The sequence below is a fragment of the Nannospalax galili genome, unplaced genomic scaffold (assembly GCF_000622305.1).
Source record: "Nannospalax galili isolate Female #2095 unplaced genomic scaffold, S.galili_v1.0 scaffold886, whole genome shotgun sequence".
Lineage (NCBI taxonomy): Eukaryota > Metazoa > Chordata > Mammalia > Rodentia > Spalacidae > Nannospalax > Nannospalax galili.
The window spans coordinates 3,349,148-3,366,755 of NW_008355971.1; the positions used below are offsets into that span (position 1 = coordinate 3,349,148).

General features: G+C 51.4%; 2 protein-coding genes across 5 annotated transcripts; one reads left to right on the forward strand and one right to left on the reverse strand.

Moving 5' to 3' along the window:
• Positions 1-269: 269 nt before the first annotated feature.
• CUNH19orf54 (chromosome unknown C19orf54 homolog) lies at positions 270-8,235 on the reverse strand. 4 transcript variants are annotated; one of them, XM_017803414.1, is made up of 8 exons: positions 8,180-8,235; positions 7,209-7,703; positions 3,580-3,648; positions 3,095-3,219; positions 2,221-2,350; positions 2,069-2,129; positions 1,072-1,227; positions 270-595 (listed from the first exon to the last, which is right to left on the reverse strand). In XM_017803414.1, exons 2-8 carry the CDS (start codon positions 7,520-7,522, stop codon positions 485-487), a joined length of 966 nt encoding a protein of 321 aa, XP_017658903.1. In that variant the 5' UTR covers positions 7,523-7,703; positions 8,180-8,235; the 3' UTR covers positions 270-484. The 4 variants fall into 4 exon arrangements, with proteins under 4 accessions (XP_017658903.1, XP_017658902.1, XP_029412457.1 ...); XM_017803413.1 differs by having other exon boundaries at positions 2,059-2,129; XM_029556597.1 differs by having other exon boundaries at positions 467-1,072; positions 1,165-1,227.
• Positions 8,236-8,513: 278 nt separating this feature from the next.
• Snrpa (small nuclear ribonucleoprotein polypeptide A) lies at positions 8,514-17,581 on the forward strand. The gene is made up of 7 exons (XM_008854017.3): positions 8,514-8,596; positions 9,027-9,121; positions 10,789-10,961; positions 12,644-12,817; positions 15,338-15,511; positions 15,951-16,039; positions 17,205-17,581. The coding sequence occupies exons 2-7, from the start codon at positions 9,049-9,051 to the stop codon at positions 17,362-17,364; spliced, it is 843 nt and encodes a 280-aa protein (XP_008852239.1). The 5' UTR covers positions 8,514-8,596; positions 9,027-9,048; the 3' UTR covers positions 17,365-17,581.
• Positions 17,582-17,608: the final 27 nt, after the last annotated feature.

Here is a 17,608-nt window from a genome sequence, read left to right on the forward strand (position 1 = left end):
CAAACAAACAAACAAAAAGGCTGGGGATGTTGGCTGGGTGCCTGCCTAGCTACAGGAGGCGCTGGATTCCACCTCTAGCACTGCATCCACTGGTATAATGGTGCATGTGTGTAATCCCTGTACTTGGGAAGTGAGGCAGGTCAGAAGTTTTAGGTCATACATCTCACTCTCCACACAACATGTGGGGTGGGGTAGGAGGGGGCTCACTCTGGGCCTGGGGACTCTTTGATGAAGAAATGATATTAGAGCTGAGATGGAGAAAGGGAGTGATCTTTTAAAAAATTTATTACCTATTTAATGTGTGCACACACGTGTGCACCTGAGTACATATGCCCAATACACCATGGCAAGCACGTGGAGGTGAGAAAACTTGCAGTTCTCTCCTTTAGGCTTGGCAAGCACCTTTACCTATGGAACCATCTTCAGGCCCAAGGGGAGTGGTTTTCAGCTCAGAGCTGGTGTTGGCAGCTACAGTCTTCAAAGGTCAGTCAGGCACAAGGTGAGTGATGGGGGTTGGGGGTGGGTGGGAGCAAGAGGGTCCAGGTAGGAGGCTCTTGCAGATGTCCAGCAAACTGAAAGTGGTTAAAGGATGTCTCTAAAGAAAAGTCAGTAGATGTCACATTCAGGTGCAAGAGAGGGGACTTGGGGTCTGAATTGCTATAAAGCATCTCCCTTGACTAAAGCATTGGTCAGTGCTTAATCCTGGAAGCAATGAGCTTAGGCTTTGGGTGATGGCCAGGCTTGAGACCCCATAGGTGGGGTGACCTGTGATGGATTTCTGAGCTGGAAGCCTCAGGATGCAGGCTAGCTCCACAGCGTCACACAAGGGGAGACACTAGGCACTTTAATGGTGATGGAAACAAGATCCAGGCAGGTGTCCTAGCCACAGCTAGTGGCTCTACTCCTGTGGTCTGAGCAGCAGGGCCTGGCCACAGAGGCCTGCCCGTACCCCTCCAGTGGGTACCACATACACCCGTCCATCAGTGGCCCTTAGAGGTGAGAAGTCTGTCAGCTGTAGGTTGCTATCCCGGACTTGGTTGTAGTCCCACAGCTGGTAATGCCAACTCTTACCCTGCTTGGACAGAAGGAAGGTGGCACCTGGGGAGTTCTCCTCTGGGAAGGATGGTGGTCGGTGGGGTATGCCAGGTACTGGGTGGAACAGACCTGGCAATTCTGTGTCTTCAACGTAGCCAGGGCTTGGCACACTTTGTACACCCAGCAGGACCCCTGGGGGACAGGAAAAAGATGTGACAGTTGCCTGGGTTGCAGCTAGGTGCTGGGGCTCCCATCTCTTGCAACCCTCCAGGGTGGGTGCTCCCTGGTTACACAGGTTACTGGGCTTGGCAGGTACATGGCTGGACCTTTGGCCTCAAGACACAGCATCGAAGTCCTGCCTCCCACTGAAGGTAGAGGCAGAACGAGAAGCAAGTCCTGACATCTCTGCTGTCCCAGAAACACACACACACACACACACACACACACACACACACACACACACACACACACAGGTGGAACTTTTGCTGAAGGAAGTGGGTCGTCTGAGTGGGGGTGGGCTGCAAGTTCAGGATTATAGTCTAGTCTCTATTTCCAGGTGGCACTCTCTGCCTCCTGATCCTCCAACATGGAACACACTGTACCCCGAGCTCCTGCCACCACTGCTGGAGCACCAGCTGCCATGATGGACTGTATCCCTGAAACCACGAGCCCAAATAATCCTCTATGTTTCTGTGAGGCATTCCATCACAGTGATGAGGAAAGCTAAGTGGCCCCTCCTCGATTTCCAGACAGGAAGAGGCCCAGAGAAGTGAAGAAACTTACCCAGAACTATGGAGCCTGAAGTGGCTGGGCCAAACCTGTAGCCCCTCTGACACCCTAGTCTGTGCTCTGAGCTAGTTTATGGAAACCCCAATTGCCAGATATGGGAGGGAGCTGATGCCTGCTAGGTCTTGAGTGCACAGCCTGCTAGGAGGCACTAGCACAGGGATGAGAATACAACATGAAGAGGGTTAATGGGGTGGAGAGATCCAGGGAGCAGTGTGGAAGCAAAGGGGGCCCCACCTGCACTCACTGCCCAGTGCGCCTTGTGGCCTTTCCTCTGACACGGCTCGTGGTTAAAGTCCTCATCATAGCTGGAGCTGCTGTTAAGGCACAAACTGTAGTGTGGCCCTCAGTCCCACCCATCACCATCCCTGCCCTGCTCCCTTCCAGGCCCGAGGGTACGGGATGAGCAGGGGGTATCCAGTGATGAGGTGCTGTAGGACTCGATCTCTGTTGGGACCACCCAGGCCACCACCGAGAAGTTCAGTCTGGCAGCCCAAGGTCTCCTGGGCCAGCCTGCCCATGTCAGCTGCTGCAGGCAAGAAACAGACAGACAGGTAGTCAGAGAGAACCATCTCAAAAGGTCTTGTCCTTTGAGACGAGTGCAGAAAGAGAGGCACAGGCTCACTTGACTTGAGGAGCTAAGGTAGGGACCACAGGTTCAAAGGCTGCCTGGGTTAGAGTGACTCAAGGCCAAGCTGAGCAACTTAGTGAGCCCATGTTGTGAAGAAAAAGCAGAAAAAAATGTCTGGGAATGTGGCTGCGTGGCAGAGCGCTCACCTAGAATCTATCAGTGAGAGGCTGGGCGCGTGGAGCAGTGGCGAGCACTTCCCTAGTATATATGTGACCCTGAGTCCCAACACCACAAACAGCAACCACCACCATCACCAAAACCACCGCTGGGTGGAGTGGAGCACAGAGATGGTCACCTGCACTGGGCGTGGTGGCGCACCCCTTTAATTCCAGCACTAGGGAGGCAGAGGCAGGTGCATCTCTGAGTTCAAGGCCAGCCTGGTCTACATAGTGAGTCCCAGGCCAGCCAGGGCTACACAGTCAGCCACTTGACCAGAGAGCAGATGGTCAGAGCTGGGCTGGGAACCCAGGCAGCCTGGTTCAAGACTCCTCTTGGTGACAACTCTGGTCTATGAAGTGGGACAGGCCAGGAGAGGGAATGAGACCTCCTCACATGCTTATAGCACCCTGTCTGGCCTCTTCAGTCCCCTCTAGGGAGGAGCCAATGGAGCCCAGGGCTTGAGGTACTTGTCTTGCAACTCACCGGAGAACATTTCTCCTTGTGCGGTGTAGCCTCTCTCCATGGCCACCTGCACCAGTCTCTCCAGGGGGATGCTGCCAGATGTCAACAGGAGCCTGCCTGCCATCCACAAGGCCACCAACCCACACCTGGAGGAGACAGCCTGCACTGTAGACATCTTTCCTGAGCTTCCTTGACCCCAGAGTAGGGGAACATGTGTATTGTCTGGGGGAATTGCCTCTCCTCCCATGCTAGGGAGGGAGCCAGGCTGAAGGGTGGGAACAGGTGTTAAGGAGACAGAGCACCCTCATCTGTTCTCTCACTCATTTGCTCATATGAAAGTTCCACTGGTGTTTACTCCACATGCACACAGGACCCTGTGTGGAAAGTCCTTGCTTCCTCTCCCTCCTCCCCAGGCTGCCTGGGAGGAAATGTTCCTCCTGCAGTGCCACGTTGGCCTTACGAAGCAGGCAAGGTGGTCCCACATAGTTGGGGCACACGACACATACTGAGGGCCTTCTTGGATGAGTGATGGAAGGTCGGCACAGAAGAGGATCCACTGCAAGTCACTGCGGAACCTGAGGCAGAGTCAAAAGGAGCAGCTGAGAGTCGTGTCCCACCCCCCCCCTGCCCCCCAAGACCATGCTGCACACCTCTGTCCAGACACAGGGACACAGGCCTGGCTGTTCTAAGGCTTGAGGGCTGCTCCTGGCTGGGTAGCTCACTTCCTTCTCCCAGGCTGAAACACTTCCCCTCCCTGAGCCTCAGTTTCCTCATCTGGTCAGGGGAAACACCCTTCTGTCTGCTTGTTTCCTGCTGTTTCTCTCAAGGACTGAAAGACAAACAGCAGATGTGGAAGCTGTGCAACTAGGAGTCAGACAGATTTATGTGAGGAAACATCCAGAAACTGTCCCGTGCAAATTCTATGTTTAGGTATTTATTTGGTCTTTTTGGGATAGGGTCTTCCTGTAGCCCTAGCTGGCCTGGAACTTGTTATGTAGACCAGGCTGGCCTCCATCTCACATAGATTCACCTGCCTTTGCTTCTTGAGTGCTGGGATTAAAGGCGTGAACCATCACACCCAGCTTATTTATTTTGTTGGCAGTATCTCACTCTGAAGCCTAGTTGGTCTTCAACTATTGACAATTTCCCTGCCTCAGTCTCCCCAGTGCTGGGATTGCAATGTGTGCTCCTGTGCCTAGTGAATGCTTTGTATCCCCATCAGGTCTGTTAAATCAAGATGGAGGCAACAGCAGGTGGGTAAAGGCACCTGCTGTCAAGCAAGCCTGATGACCTGAGTTCCATTCTTGGGACTCACATGGTAGGAGAGGACTGATTCCTGCAAGGTGTCTTCTGGCCTCCACATGCAGATGTATAAATAAACATGCATGCACACACACACACACACACACACACACACACACACACTAAATAATGTAAAAAAAAAAAATCAAGATGGAAATCCTTTAACTAGGTTTTGTGTAGAACCAGATCACAACAAGCTTAAGGCCTAAGAGATCACCTAGATAATGAATCTGAGCAGGCCAGACCAGCCCTGCCCCAGGGAGGCCACATGGTTTCAGTGATCCCAGGCCCTAAGACTCATGAAGACCCAGCTTGTTTTTCCTAGTCCAGGACTAGTGAGGGCAAAGCTAGGGGTGGGGGGTGGGAAGTGGTAGGAGTGCTCACACATGTATGAACACACAGAGCTCTGGGCTCTCGCTCTGGGACACCTCCTGACCACAGCATGGTAGTTAGAAGCACTGAGCCCCCTACCAGAGTTCAAGTGGAGACCTCCATCTCTGCACTATAGCTTAAGTGAATGACTTTCCCCCTAAAAGCTTCAGCATTTTTTTTTTTTTTTTTTTTCTGGAGACAGGGTCTCCCCTTAACCCTAGCTGGTCTGGAACTTGTTATGTGGAGCACACTAACCTTAATCTCTCAGAGATCTGCCTCCTCAGTGCTGGGATTAAAGGTGCGTGGTGGCACACGCCTGTAGTCCCAGCACTTGGGAGGCAGAGGCAGGTTGATCTCTGTGAGTTCAAGGCCAGCCTGGTCTACATAGTGAGTTCCAGAACAGCTGGGGCTACAGGGAGACCCTGCTTCAAAAAGACAAGAAAAAAAAAAAAGTGTGTACTACCATGCCTGGCTTTTAATGTATATGAATATATATGTAATTTTATTATCATTTATGTGTATGAATGTATTGCCTACATGTGTGTAAATGCATCCATGTCATGCAAAGCTCCTAGAGGTCAGAAGAGGGCATCAGATCCCCTGAAACTGGAGTTTCCAATGGTTGTTCACTGCCATGTGGGTGCTGGGAATTTAACCCACATCCTCTGTAAGAACAGCTAGTGCTCTTAACTACTGAGCCATCTCTTCCAGCCATGTAAGATATATTTTTTACATTTAGCGTGTGTGTGTACACATATGTGTGTGTAGGTGTCTGTAGAGGCTAGAGGGTGTGGGTGCTGGGAACTGAACTCAGGTCTTCTACAAGAGCAGTAAGCACTCTTGACTGGGAAGCCATCTCTCCAGCCCCCTAAAAGTCTTAGCTTTCTCATTTAGAGAGTGGGAAAATAACAGTTTTTACCTCCTAAGGCTGTTGAGAGTGACACCTGAACACTCAGCCAGGCATGGTGACTCATGCCCATAATTCCAGACTTTGGAAGCAGAGGCAGGATTGTCACAAGTTTGAGGCCAGCCTGTGACACTGGCTGAAAAACAAAAAGCAAACAGTTGGGCATGGTGGTGTGTGCCAGTAACAGCATGAGTGGAGGCAGGCGGGTCAGGACCCTCAGCTGCACAGCAAGGCTGTGGTCAGACTGGGTTTTAGGAGACTCTGTCTCAAACAAGGACAACAAAACCCAAACAACCCAAGAAACAAAACAAACAAAAACCTCTTAGAATAATTGGACACATACCAGCCACAGCATGACAAGCTATTTGCATTCCATTTGCATCTCGGCAGCTGGGAGCCCATTGTGGATGTGGCTGGAGAATTTAGGAGTCCCCTTTCCTTCCTTCTCTGCCCCCTCCTTCCAAGACAGATTCTCACTATGTAGCCCAGGCTCGTCTGGAACTCACAATTCTCCCAGCTGAGCTCGGGGATGACAGGCACCGGGATTTGAGTGTGGGCAAGGCCCTGCTGTCTATTCTCTAGCCTCCTCTTCCCCTACTTTCTGTGTCCCTGGTGCTCCACCTTCTCCCTAGGCATTGGACTCACCTCATGACCTCCACACCCACAGGTAGTCTCTCTCTCTGAGCAAAGCATTTCCCTGGTTCATGAGACCCCAGAACAGTCCAACTCCATGTGGTCTGCCATACCTGGGTGGGTTGCTGTTTGCCCACATTCCCAGCCCCGCCTCTGTTTCTACAGCCACTTAAAGGACTATCTGAGGCCTGACCTGGTGGCACACATCTTTAACCCCAGCACTCAGGAGGCACAGGCCAGTGAATTTCTGTGGGTTTGAGGCCAGCTTTGTCTACATAGCAAGTTCCAGGTCAGCCAGAATAGAGTCTCAAAAAAGGAGCTGGAGAGCTGGCTCAGTAGTTCAGAGCACTGGCTGTTCTCACAGAGGACCCAGGTTCAGTTCCCAGCACTCAGATGGTGGCTAACAACCATGTGTAAGTCCAGTTCCAGGGGATCTGATGCCCTCTTCTGGCCCCCATGGGCATGGCACACACATGGCCACACATATGTGTAGGCAACACACTCATACATATATAACAAATCAAAACATTTTTAAAATGGCTATCTGCAGTTCCTTCCAAACATGTCTTTGCTCTCATGGCACAGGCCAGCATAACTTGCTCAGTAGCATTTGGAACTCCTCTCCCACAAGCTACCACCGACCCTCCATTCTCGCTCACACACGCTCCTTCTGGGCCTCTGGCTAACTCTGGCGGTCACCAGATGGAAGGGCGGAAGCACCTGCTTCTCCCTGGGAACCAGGCACCTACAGGGGCTGCTCTGTCAGCTGGAGGCCCACCATTCAAGAGCTAAGTAGGGGACCAGAGTCATCTGGCTGTCTGAGCTCAAGGAAATGGGAAACCCTTGGAGGAGATGGCCAAAGTGATCTGGAGACGGGTGGTTGGTTGAGACCCGGGGTAGGGTGAGGTATAGAGACCCTACCGGTCCTTGTGAAGCTTCAGCAGTCTTTTCACATCTTCTCTGCCCTTGGGGACCGGGCCAGCTTTCTCCAAAGCCTCCTGCAGGAGTCTGCTCTTCTCCAGGCCGTAGACACGAGGGGGAGCAACCTCCACAGCAGAGGGTTGAGGAGGCAGTGGGGGTGGTGGGGGAATAGGGGCCTGGAGGCTACAGGGAGGGGATGGCAAAGCCAAGTCCAAAGGATTTGGGGGTAGAGGAGGTGGAATGACAGGGGCTTGAGGTGTGTGGGTTCTTGGAGGGGTTGTAGGTTTTGAGGGAAAAGAACATGGAGAGGCCATTTGGGGGTCTTCAGGTGGAGTGGAGAGGTTGGAGAATAGGAGAGCAGGAGGATATTCCCGAAGAGCTGGTCTCGGGGATGGAGATTTCAAAGGTTTTGAGCAACTGCACGTGGTAGTGTCTGTAATCCGGGGCACTCAGGAGTTAGAACATGGCAAGTTCTAGCCTGGACTACACAGAGACCTGTATTAAAGTAAAATAAAGTTAGAGCTTTGGAGTTTTATTGCAGAATTTGGGGGCTGACCAGGGTTACTGTTTGAAACCATGGAAATAGGGAGATTTGAAGGGCGGCTGTCTCAACTTGGTGGAAGGGGAGAATCTAGGTGCTGCCCCACCGCACATCCCTGACTCGAGTTTGGAACCTTATAACTGCATTCTGAGCTAGAGGTCAGAGGGTAAAAATGACTCCAGGGTAGGGCGTGGCGACACCCGCCTTTAATCCCGGCTCTGGGGTAGGGGGCAGACAGATCGCTGACATCGAGGCCATCCTGGTCTACACAGCGAGTTCCAGACGAGCTGGGGCTACATAGTGAGACCCTGTCTCAAAAAAACAAAACAAACAAATAAAAAGGATTCCTGGCAGAAAGGAGTTGCACGGAACCCGTAGGGGCGGGAATGGAATTTAGGACCCCCCCCCCTTTGCAAACGGCGCACACCACCTGGTAGGACGCCCAAGCCGCGCCCCGCCCCCTGGTGATCACATGACATAAGCCCATGACGGAAGAGGAAGAGGTGGGGCTTCTAAAGGACCGTCTCGGGAAGAGACGAGAGCGTAAACTGCTTCCCGATTGGCCAAAAGCTCGTAGCCTTGTGTGATTGGTCCACTGGTCTGGGCGGGGCTGGAGGCTACGCTCCGCGTAGGGGCGGGGCTTCTCGATTAAGGCGGGAACCCAAGCTTTCATTTGATTGGCAGGTGATGAGGCCAGAAGACGAGCCTTGCTCTGATTGGTCAGACTATGGATTTTTCCACGCGAGGATGAACTTGAGGCGGGGAGAGGGCGGGGCCTGGAGAGGAAGCTGTGTGGTCCGGGTGAGGAGCGTGGCGGGCGTAGTTGGCGGGAGCAACGGTTTTGGAGGTGAGTTCCCACGAGTGTAGATACCCCTCGGCGCTGGGGAGGTGGGTGGAGCACTTAGCATCGGGACTTCAGGTCCCTGCTTTTGGAAGTCCTCTTCTGGGAGACTAGGATGTCCCAAATTAGTCACTACTGTCTTAATTGGCTCCTACATCCGGGTTATAGTTTCTCCCGGCCAGCTCTTCAGGCGCGTGGACCAATGGGAATCGCCCCTGGGCACGCTCCGCCTGTCCGGATTCGTAGAGCATTCTGGGATTTGTAGTAACTTCTCTAGCGTGCCCTTTGCACGCGGGCTGGAGCGCCCAGTCCTGCGTCCGCTTTGTTGCCCGCTCGACTTCTTGGGCGGAACACCCGCGAACGGAGCCCGTCGACCCTTTGGGGACGAAGAACTTGGAGAAACCCTGGGCTGAAGTTACTGTTTTTTTACTTTAAGGCATACCTCAGCATCTCACACCATGGCAGTTCCCGAGACCCGTCCCAACCACACTATTTATATCAACAACCTCAATGAGAAGATCAAGAAGGACGGTGAGTTCTTGGGGTAGCCTGGACTCCAGGTGATCCCGCATGAGCTAACCCTTTTCCATCTCCAGCATCCGCTTCTCCAGCCAATCTGGAGTTAACTTTGGCCTTTCTACCTCCTGCTTCCTTGGTTTTCTACACGCCCTTAATCATTTTGCACACTCTGCCCCCTAATGTGGTCGTTGTTGGTAATTTTCAAGATTGGAGCTCACAGCTTCATAGGAAACTTTCCCTCAATCCCAGATGACTCTGCTATTAAGCCATATCCCCAGCCCCTTTTTAAAAAAGGTTATTTTAAATGTTTACTTATTTTGTATGTATGCATGTATGTGTGCACATGTAGGGGTAGAGGACAACTTGTGGGAATCGGTTCTCTCCTTCCACTGCAAGGGGCCTGGGGATTGCCCTCAGGCTGTGAGAATTGGCAGCCAGTACTTTTACTTACTGAGCCATCTCTCGCTCTAACCGCCCCCCCTCCTTTTTTTTTTTTTTTTTAAAAGGCCCAAGGGTTGTGGAATTGGCCGCCGTTTTTTTTTCTTCCTGAGCCATTTCCCCTTTTAACCCCCCCCCCTCTTTTTTTTTTTTTTTTTTAAACAGGCCTTGATCTGCCCATGTTAGCCTTGAGGTAGCTGAGATTTCTGTCCTGTGTCACCAGGCCCAGCCGCAACACAGATTTTCTTTTCCAGTATCACTCATCAGCTGCATCTCAGCTGATAAGCTATTACTCCCATTCTCAGGCTTAGGGGTCCAGAGACCTGTGTTTGCCTTAATCCCGTGTGCTGTGGAGAGGCAGTTTGCTGGTGCTGTATTCAGATGGCATTCAGATTGTGGGCCTGTCCCCCCACCCCCTAGGCCAGCACCCTCAGGGTACTTGCCCCAGGCTATGAGACTGAGTGATGCTGCCTCATGGAGAGTAAGAGGTTAGTGAAGTTAGCTCCCTCCTCTTTGGAGGTTCAGTGATTGTGGTGAGACAGGATCAGGCTGCTCTTTAAAAAAACAAAAACATAGCATTGGGGAGGCAGGTGCAGGCAGGCAGATTTCTGAGTTCAAGGTTAACCTGGTCTACATGGTGAGTTCCAGACTAGTCAGGGCTGTATAGTGAGACCCTGATTCAAAAAAAGAAGGGGAAGGAGTGGCTGGAGAGCTGGCTCAGAGGTTAAGAGCACTGGCTGCTCTTGCAGAGGACCCAGGTTTGTGTCCCAGCGCCCACATGGTGGGTACCAACCATCTGTAACTCCAGTTCCATGGGATCCAACACTTTTCTGACTTCTGCAGGCTTTGTACAACACGGGTGCACTTACATACATGCAGGCAGTACACTTCTACATATAAAAACAATGAAAAAAAGGTGGAGGATTGGGAGACTAGCATAGCTGGAGATACAGCAAGGAAAAGAGGTGCTGGCATTTTATTTATTGAACACTTTCTGTGTTCTTGAACTGCAGCTGTGGGGCAGCTACTGTGGCCACCCTTGTCTTAAAGGTGACTACTCAACTACTTGTTACTGGCTGCCGCTGTTACTCTGGGTTTTTGAGAGCTGTCGCAACCTGGGTACTCTAGTCAGTTGACTGGTGGTTCCTCATCTGGGCTCCATTCCCTCCGAAGATAGTTGAGATCCCAGGATGTGGTGCCCAGGCCTTTGTTACCATGTGTCCTCTTTTCTCTCATTGCAGAGCTCAAGAAGTCCCTGTATGCCATCTTCTCCCAGTTTGGCCAGATCCTGGATATCCTGGTGTCCCGGAGCCTGAAGATGAGGGGCCAGGCCTTTGTCATCTTCAAAGAGGTCAGCAGTGCTACCAATGCCCTGCGTTCCATGCAGGGCTTCCCCTTCTACGACAAGCCCATGGTGAGCACTGTGGGTGTGGAGGGTGTGTGTGTGTGTGTGTGTGTGTGTGTGTGTGTGTGTGCACGTGTGTGCACGTGCTGTTTGGTTGTGTGTGTACTTGTTTATGTGTGCATAATGCTGCAGGAGACTAAGCTTGGGCCTCCTGTGGCCTGTCATCTAGTTCACTAAAAATGCTATGTTACCATGGTGAGCACTGTGGGTGTGGAGGGTGTGTGTGTGTGTGTGTGTGTGTGTGCACGTGCTGTTTGGTTGTGTGTGTACTTGTTTATGTGTGCATAATGCTGCAGGAGACTAAGCTTGGGCCTCCTGTGGCCTGTCATCTAGTTCACTAAAAATGCTATGTTAGTGCCTAGTGTGGTGGCTCATGCCTTTAATCTCAGCACTTGGGAGGCAGAGGAAGGTGGATCTCTGTGAGAGCTGAGGCCAGCTGGGGCTACAGGGCTCCCCCTGTCTAAAGAAAGACCATAAAACCCTCAATCGAATAATGTTACATAGCTGTTATGCTGATGTGTAGGGATACAGATTAACTAAGAAGCTGAGCACGGGCTTTTGTCTACACTTGGGAGGCTGAGGCAGGAGGGTTGCTGAGTGTTCCAGGCCAGCTTCGGCTACAGAGTGAGAACTTGTCTCAGAACCCCACGTAAAAAAAAAAAAAAGAAAGGAAGGAAAGGAGGAAAGAAAGAGCCTATAATTCTGTTGGGGAAGGACAGCTAGGAAGGGGAGGTGGGAGCACAGGTAGAACTTGAACCTGGGGTCCTCCTGCGTCAGCCTCCTGAGAAGCTGGGATTCCAGGCCCAGATGCTCACATCCCTTAGCTTCTTGGCTTGCTAGAAGGCTCCCCACATGTCCATGGGGTTCGTTCCCCCATTTCTTTTCTTTCAACCTTTCCTGGCTACCTTGTCTGAAAAGTGCAATTTTTAATATCTTAGGTCCCCTTCTTAAGTTTTTAAAAATCTCTTTATTTTCATTTAATGTATATGAGTGTTTTGCTTGCATTTATGTAAGTGCACTTGTGCAGTACCTGCAGAGGCCAGAAGGGCGGGGTGTTGGATCCCCTGGAACTGGAGTTACAGACAGGTGTTAGCCACCAGGTAGGTGCTGGGAACTGAACTCTGGTCCTCCATAAAAGCAGCCAGTGCTCTTAACAGCTGGACCATCGCTATTACCTCCACTCCCACCCCCAACGGTCTCTGCAGCTCAGCAGCTTCTCCAGCCTAAGCCTCCTGAGGGCTGGATCACAGGCAGGCCCTACCATACCTGGCCTCAACCTGGTTTTTAGCTTTTAGGGTTCCTTCTCCCTCCCACTTAAATCATCTCTGTTTGGGCCAGACTTGTCTTCTCCTTGCTGTGCTCAGGGGGGCCTGGTGTCTCGTGGGGGATGAAGGGGCTGAATCAATGAGATTTAGCCTGCATGACTGAGCTCTTCTGTGTCTGGAATCCCTGTGTGGCACTCCTGTCCTAGCTTATGGTTATCAGCCTTGTGTATACTGTGTTTCAGCTACTGAGTCTTCCTAGTTCTCACAGCAATCCTTTGAAGTGGGAAATATTTCCATTTTACAGTTGAGGAAGTTGTGGCCAAGCCATTTCTATACTTTTTCTTAGCAAGCCCTTCTTGAGGTCTTGATTCTGAACCATGGCAATTTGCCTCTGAATTCCTTGACCTTCTGCTCTCTGTTTGGTAGCGCATCCAGTATGCCAAGACTGACTCAGACATCATTGCCAAGATGAAGGGCACGTTTGTAGAGCGGGACCGCAAGCGAGAAAAGAGGAAGCCCAAGAGCCAGGAGACTACAGCTTCCAAAAAGGCTGTGCAGGGTGGGGCAGCTGCTGTGGTGGGCGCTGTCCAACCTGTACCGGTAAGGGGGGCTTGATAGTGGACTCTCCTTTCAATGTCCCCCACCTTGATTATGTCTGAAGATCTGTCCTCCATCTGTCTCCTGGTTTCTCTCTTTGTTTTTGGTTTTGCTGTGTCTTCTAAGTCAGCATCTTTGTAGAAAGTCAGAATTTGCTAACTAGTAATTTAGAGAGGCAAGTTGACGTAGTGTGTATGAGGCTGTAGGGTCCCTCCCCAGTACTGCAAGAAGTGAGGAGGACAGGCAGGAGGAGGAAGAGGAATGAAGACTTCCATGGAAATGATACATAGGAGTAATCCAAAGGGGAGCTCAGAGGCCTCTGCCAGGGAAGGCAGACTTGGTGCAGTACTGAAGAAGCCAGGTGTCTACCCTGATCTCAAGACAGTTAACAGTCCTGTAAAAATTCTGGTGGAGAGCCAGTGAGATGGCTCAGCAGGTAAAATACTTACCATGTAAACCTGATGGCCCTGAGTTCAATATCCTTGGATCCCATGGTGAAAGGATAGAGCCAATTCCTGAAAGTCATCCTCAGACCTCCACAAGTATACCTGCACTCACACACACACATAGTGAGTTAATGTTTTAAAAATTTAAGGTACTGGAGAGGTTTAGAGCACTGGCTCCTCTTGTAGAGGACCTGGGTTCAGTTCCCAGTGCCCACATTGAATGACTCACAGCCACCTGTAACTCCCCAGAGGATCCAGCGCCCTCTTCTGGCCTCCTTGGCCACTGCATACATGTGATGCACATACAAGAAAATGTGCACATATACAGATAAACATGAATAAAAATAAATGAATTCTAGTAGACACTGACTGGCTCTTTCTAAATACCTATGAAAGGCAAGGTCACAGCAGATGAGAAGAATGAGCTGGAAGAGCTACCCGGCCAGGGCTGAGGACTCCTAGAGCTACAGCTGTCAAGGTGATCTGCCATAGGCCTACAGCTAGGAAGATAAGCTTATGAGGCAGAACAGGGTCTGGAAACAGCTGGACATGTTGGTTACTTGCATGATCAAGGGACCCCTGCAGTTAATGCTAGGCAGCTGGATCCAGGAGAGCCCTGACCAGGGCTGGGGGTGTGGCTTGGTGGTATTGTGCTTTGCTAGCATGTGTGAGGTTTGATTCCCAGCATCGGAAATAAGAGGAACATTCACTCTACTCATACTGTATGTCAAAGTTCACTCAAGCCAGGGGTGATGACCACATCTGTAATTCTGGCACTGAGGGTATTTGGCAGGAGGATCGGGAGTTTGAGGTCAACTTGTGCTACAGAGCAAGAAGACCCTCAGAAAAAAAAGTTGAGCTGGAACATAGACCTGAACATGACAGCTAACAAGATGAAGGTTCTGGAAGGAACCTTGGAGATGTCTTCGTGAGCTCGATGACTGCATCACTTCTGTGCCCAGTCTTTCCCACCTTTCACTCCTGTGACTGGGATTCACTTCAGACTACTGTGTGTACTCGTGTGTGTGGGTGTGGGTGTGGGTGTGTGTGTAGCTGTGACTGCATGCTGCCAGTATGTGGGCTTAGGTATGTGCAAGTGCGCCTGCGTGCTGCCCCATTTCCTCACCATTTCTGTACCTGCCCCCATCAAACCTCCTGTCTCTGCCTTGCGCTGTCTTTGTGTTTAGTGGTGCTGTGGTACGCAGGGCCTTGTTCCTGGTAGGCTAGCACTCTGACCTATCCCCCCAGCCCTAGGCGGGGCTAGTTTTTCCCATTGTCCTTTGTTTCTCTCTAGGTCTCTGGGTCTTTTCTCTTTTCCTTAGCATATATTTCTGTGCCTTTGAGTTACAGTTAGCATTTTAATTTATTTACTTTTCAAATACTGGGTGTATTGGAGCACACCTTTAATCTCACCACTGGGGAGGCAGAGGCAGGTGGGCTATGTAGGTGGTCTCTGTTTCGAAGAGGAAAAGAATATTTTTACATTTTTATTCATTGTATGTGAATATATGTGGGGGGTGAGTGCAAAGATGGCATACAAGGAGTTGGTCAGAAAACAACTGGACAGGATCCTCTCCACCGTGTGGGGATCAAACTCGGGGTATCAGTTGGCAGCAGGTGCTTTTGCCTGCTGAGCTGTCTTGTCCTCAAGGTTCTTATTCATTTATAAACAAAGTTGGGGTACACTGTAATTGTACCTTTATTATTATTTTGGTCTTTCTGAGACAGGGTCTCCCTGCAGCCCCAGCTGTCCTGGAACTTGCTGTGTAGACCAGGTTGACCTTGAACTCACAGAGGTCTGCCTGCCTCTGCCTCTCAAGTGTTGGAATTAAAGACATGTGCTGCCATGCCTGGCTATATCTTTAATTTTTTTAAAGCTTTCTGATTTAATATGCTTCCTTGAACCTCAGTGTAAGTTTTGTACTGTTTGGCGCACGCTGGGTGCTCTCTGCCTCTTTTCAGGCGTGGGTCTTTGTCTTGGTGTCTCCTACCTCTGGTGGTGCTGGTCCTGTGAGTCTAGTGGGCATGGTGTCTCCTGCCACTTGTAGCCCATCAGCCCTGTCCCCATTCTCTGCAGGGCATGCCGCCGATGACTCAGGCACCCCGCATCATGCATCATATGCCTGGACAGCCTCCCTATATGCCGCCCCCTGGCATGATCCCGCCACCAGGCCTCGCTCCTGGCCAAATCCCGCCAGGGGCCATGCCCCCACAACAGCTCATGCCGGGACAGATGCCGCCTGCTCAGCCTGTAAGTATCCCCACCCCATTCCAAGTGTTCTACAATAAGTTTGGGAATAGCAGGGACGTGGCACTGGAGTTGAGCTCCCCAACTGATGGGCCAGTAGTAGTAGGATTCTTCCTGGGGCAGAGAGGAGTTGGGTTGTGTGTTTGGGGTCTGGGAGAGCAGGGTGAGGCTGAGCTGAGGTGGGCATCTAGATTCTTGCATTCTCCCCAGGGCACCAGTTGGGTGCCAGGTCCTGTACTGACCCCAGGGCACAGCAGTGACCAAAGCTGAATGGTCTCTGCTGTCGTGCGGCTACAGTCAACTGGGGACCCCAGCTGTGGGGAGACAATGTGTGTATTAAGTGAAATGTGAGACTGAGTAGGTGGTGAGCAGGGTAAAGTACCTGGGTACCCCCCGCCCCCCCAGGGTAGCTGTGCTCACGGGCACCCGTTCCTCCCCACAGCTTTCTGAGAATCCACCCAATCACATCTTGTTCCTCACCAACCTTCCGGAGGAGACCAACGAGCTCATGCTGTCCATGCTTTTCAACCAGTAAGTGGGGCGTTGGCCTGGGCTGGGCAGCCAGCCTTGTGTTCCATGTCAGGGTCAGTGGTTGGAGGTGTGAAAGGGGAAGGAAGATGGGGCACAAGGGCACCTGCATGCGGGCCTTGGTGAGCCACGTCAGGACAGTGCAGGCTCTGGGTCCCTTTTTTGGTCTCTGACATTGAGAGTCTAAAAGAACAGCAAGACACAACCAGGCTTATTGCTGGGAGGCAGGGTGTCCAGAAATGGCTGGGGAGGCCGGCCCATCTAGGAACTTTGGCCCCTGCTGATACAACGGAGACCTGTGTGACCTTTGCGTAGAGGGACAGTTGACTGGAGTGGGGGTTGCATTTGCCGACTGTGGTGCTTCTGAGCATACCTCTATAGATGTCTGGCATCTTCAGATATGTGTTAACATGCATGTCATCCCAAGCACTTGGAAGGCTGAGGCAGGAGGATTGTGAGTTCAGGGTCAGCCTATGGTACTGAGGCCAGTCGGCTACATAAGGTCCTTCCTAAAAAAAATACGCATTCTTTAACATGGATCCCTATCTTAACATGAGCTCTTGTCTGGTGAGAAGGGGGAGGCAGCCCCAGAGAAGGGAAGGGCCCCCCCTTTTTCTGTTTTTGAGACTCCTTACCTCCCCTCTTTTCTCTTTATGGTAGAATAGAGAGTTTTTTAAGAGAGCACAAACATGTAGAACTCAATACTACTGGTTTGCCACGTTCACAAAACAGTCTGTGTTCTGTGAGACTGCGGATGGGAAAAGATGCCTGAGTAAGCATGAGACAGTGAGGAGTGAGGGCAGGGAAACAAGGTGGAGGCTCAGGCTGAAGGTGGAAGGTTCAAGGCCAGCCTGGGCTACTTACAGAGACCTGTCTCAACAAAACAAAAAGAAGACAGCAGATCATATAAGTTAGGGTAGGGCCTGACAGATGGTAGGTTTAGAACTGGAGATGGGCTGTAATGGGGGATGAAAGGGTTGTTTAGGTATTGGTGTTAAAATTTGACATTCAGTTTACATTAGGAGTTCTGTGCATTTTGACCCAGGTAATCTCTTGGTATGTGGTCTGTCCTGTGCAGAGATTATCATCTCTGGCCTCAGCCACATTGGTGCCAAAACATTAGGGGAATGCTGTGGTAGGTCTCTGAGGTCTGCTGTTCCCTCCTTAGATTCCCTGGCTTCAAGGAGGTGCGTCTGGTCCCTGGGCGGCACGACATTGCCTTTGTGGAGTTTGACAACGAGGTGCAGGCTGGTGCAGCGCGGGACGCCCTACAAGGCTTTAAGATCACCCAGAACAATGCCATGAAGATCTCTTTTGCCAAGAAGTAGCACCTTCCCCCTGGAGTGCCCCAGTCCCCCTTCCTGGGCTGCCCCTTTCCCCCATGGCTCAGTCCTGAAGGTAAGTCCCCCTTGGGGGCCTTCTCAGAGAGAGCCGTGTGTGAGTCTGTGGTCGCCACACAGCATTGTACCCAGAGTCTGTCCCCAGACATTGCACCTGGCGCTGTTAGGCTGTGATTAAAGTGCTTTTTTGAGGTTTTGTTTTTCATTTCATTTGTGTTTCATTTTCTTGCCT

Coding starts and splice junctions, on each gene's coding strand:
- CUNH19orf54 (XM_008854014.3), bottom strand. CDS start 7,522: ATGGCCTCTCCATGTTCTTTTCCCTCAAAACCTACAACCCCTCCAAGA. Junction 3,220..3,579: donor CTCATCCAAGAAGGCCCTCA/GTATGTGTCGTG, acceptor TGTCTCCTCCAG/GTGTGGGTTGGTGGCCTTGT. Junction 2,351..3,094: donor ACAAGGAGAAATGTTCTCCG/GTGAGTTGCAAG, acceptor TCTTGCCTGCAG/CAGCTGACATGGGCAGGCTG.
- Snrpa (XM_008854017.3), top strand. CDS start 9,049: ATGGCAGTTCCCGAGACCCGTCCCAACCACACTATTTATATCAACAAC. Junction 9,122..10,788: donor TGAGAAGATCAAGAAGGACG/GTGAGTTCTTGG, acceptor CTCTCATTGCAG/AGCTCAAGAAGTCCCTGTAT. Junction 16,040..17,204: donor CTGTCCATGCTTTTCAACCA/GTAAGTGGGGCG, acceptor TTCCCTCCTTAG/ATTCCCTGGCTTCAAGGAGG.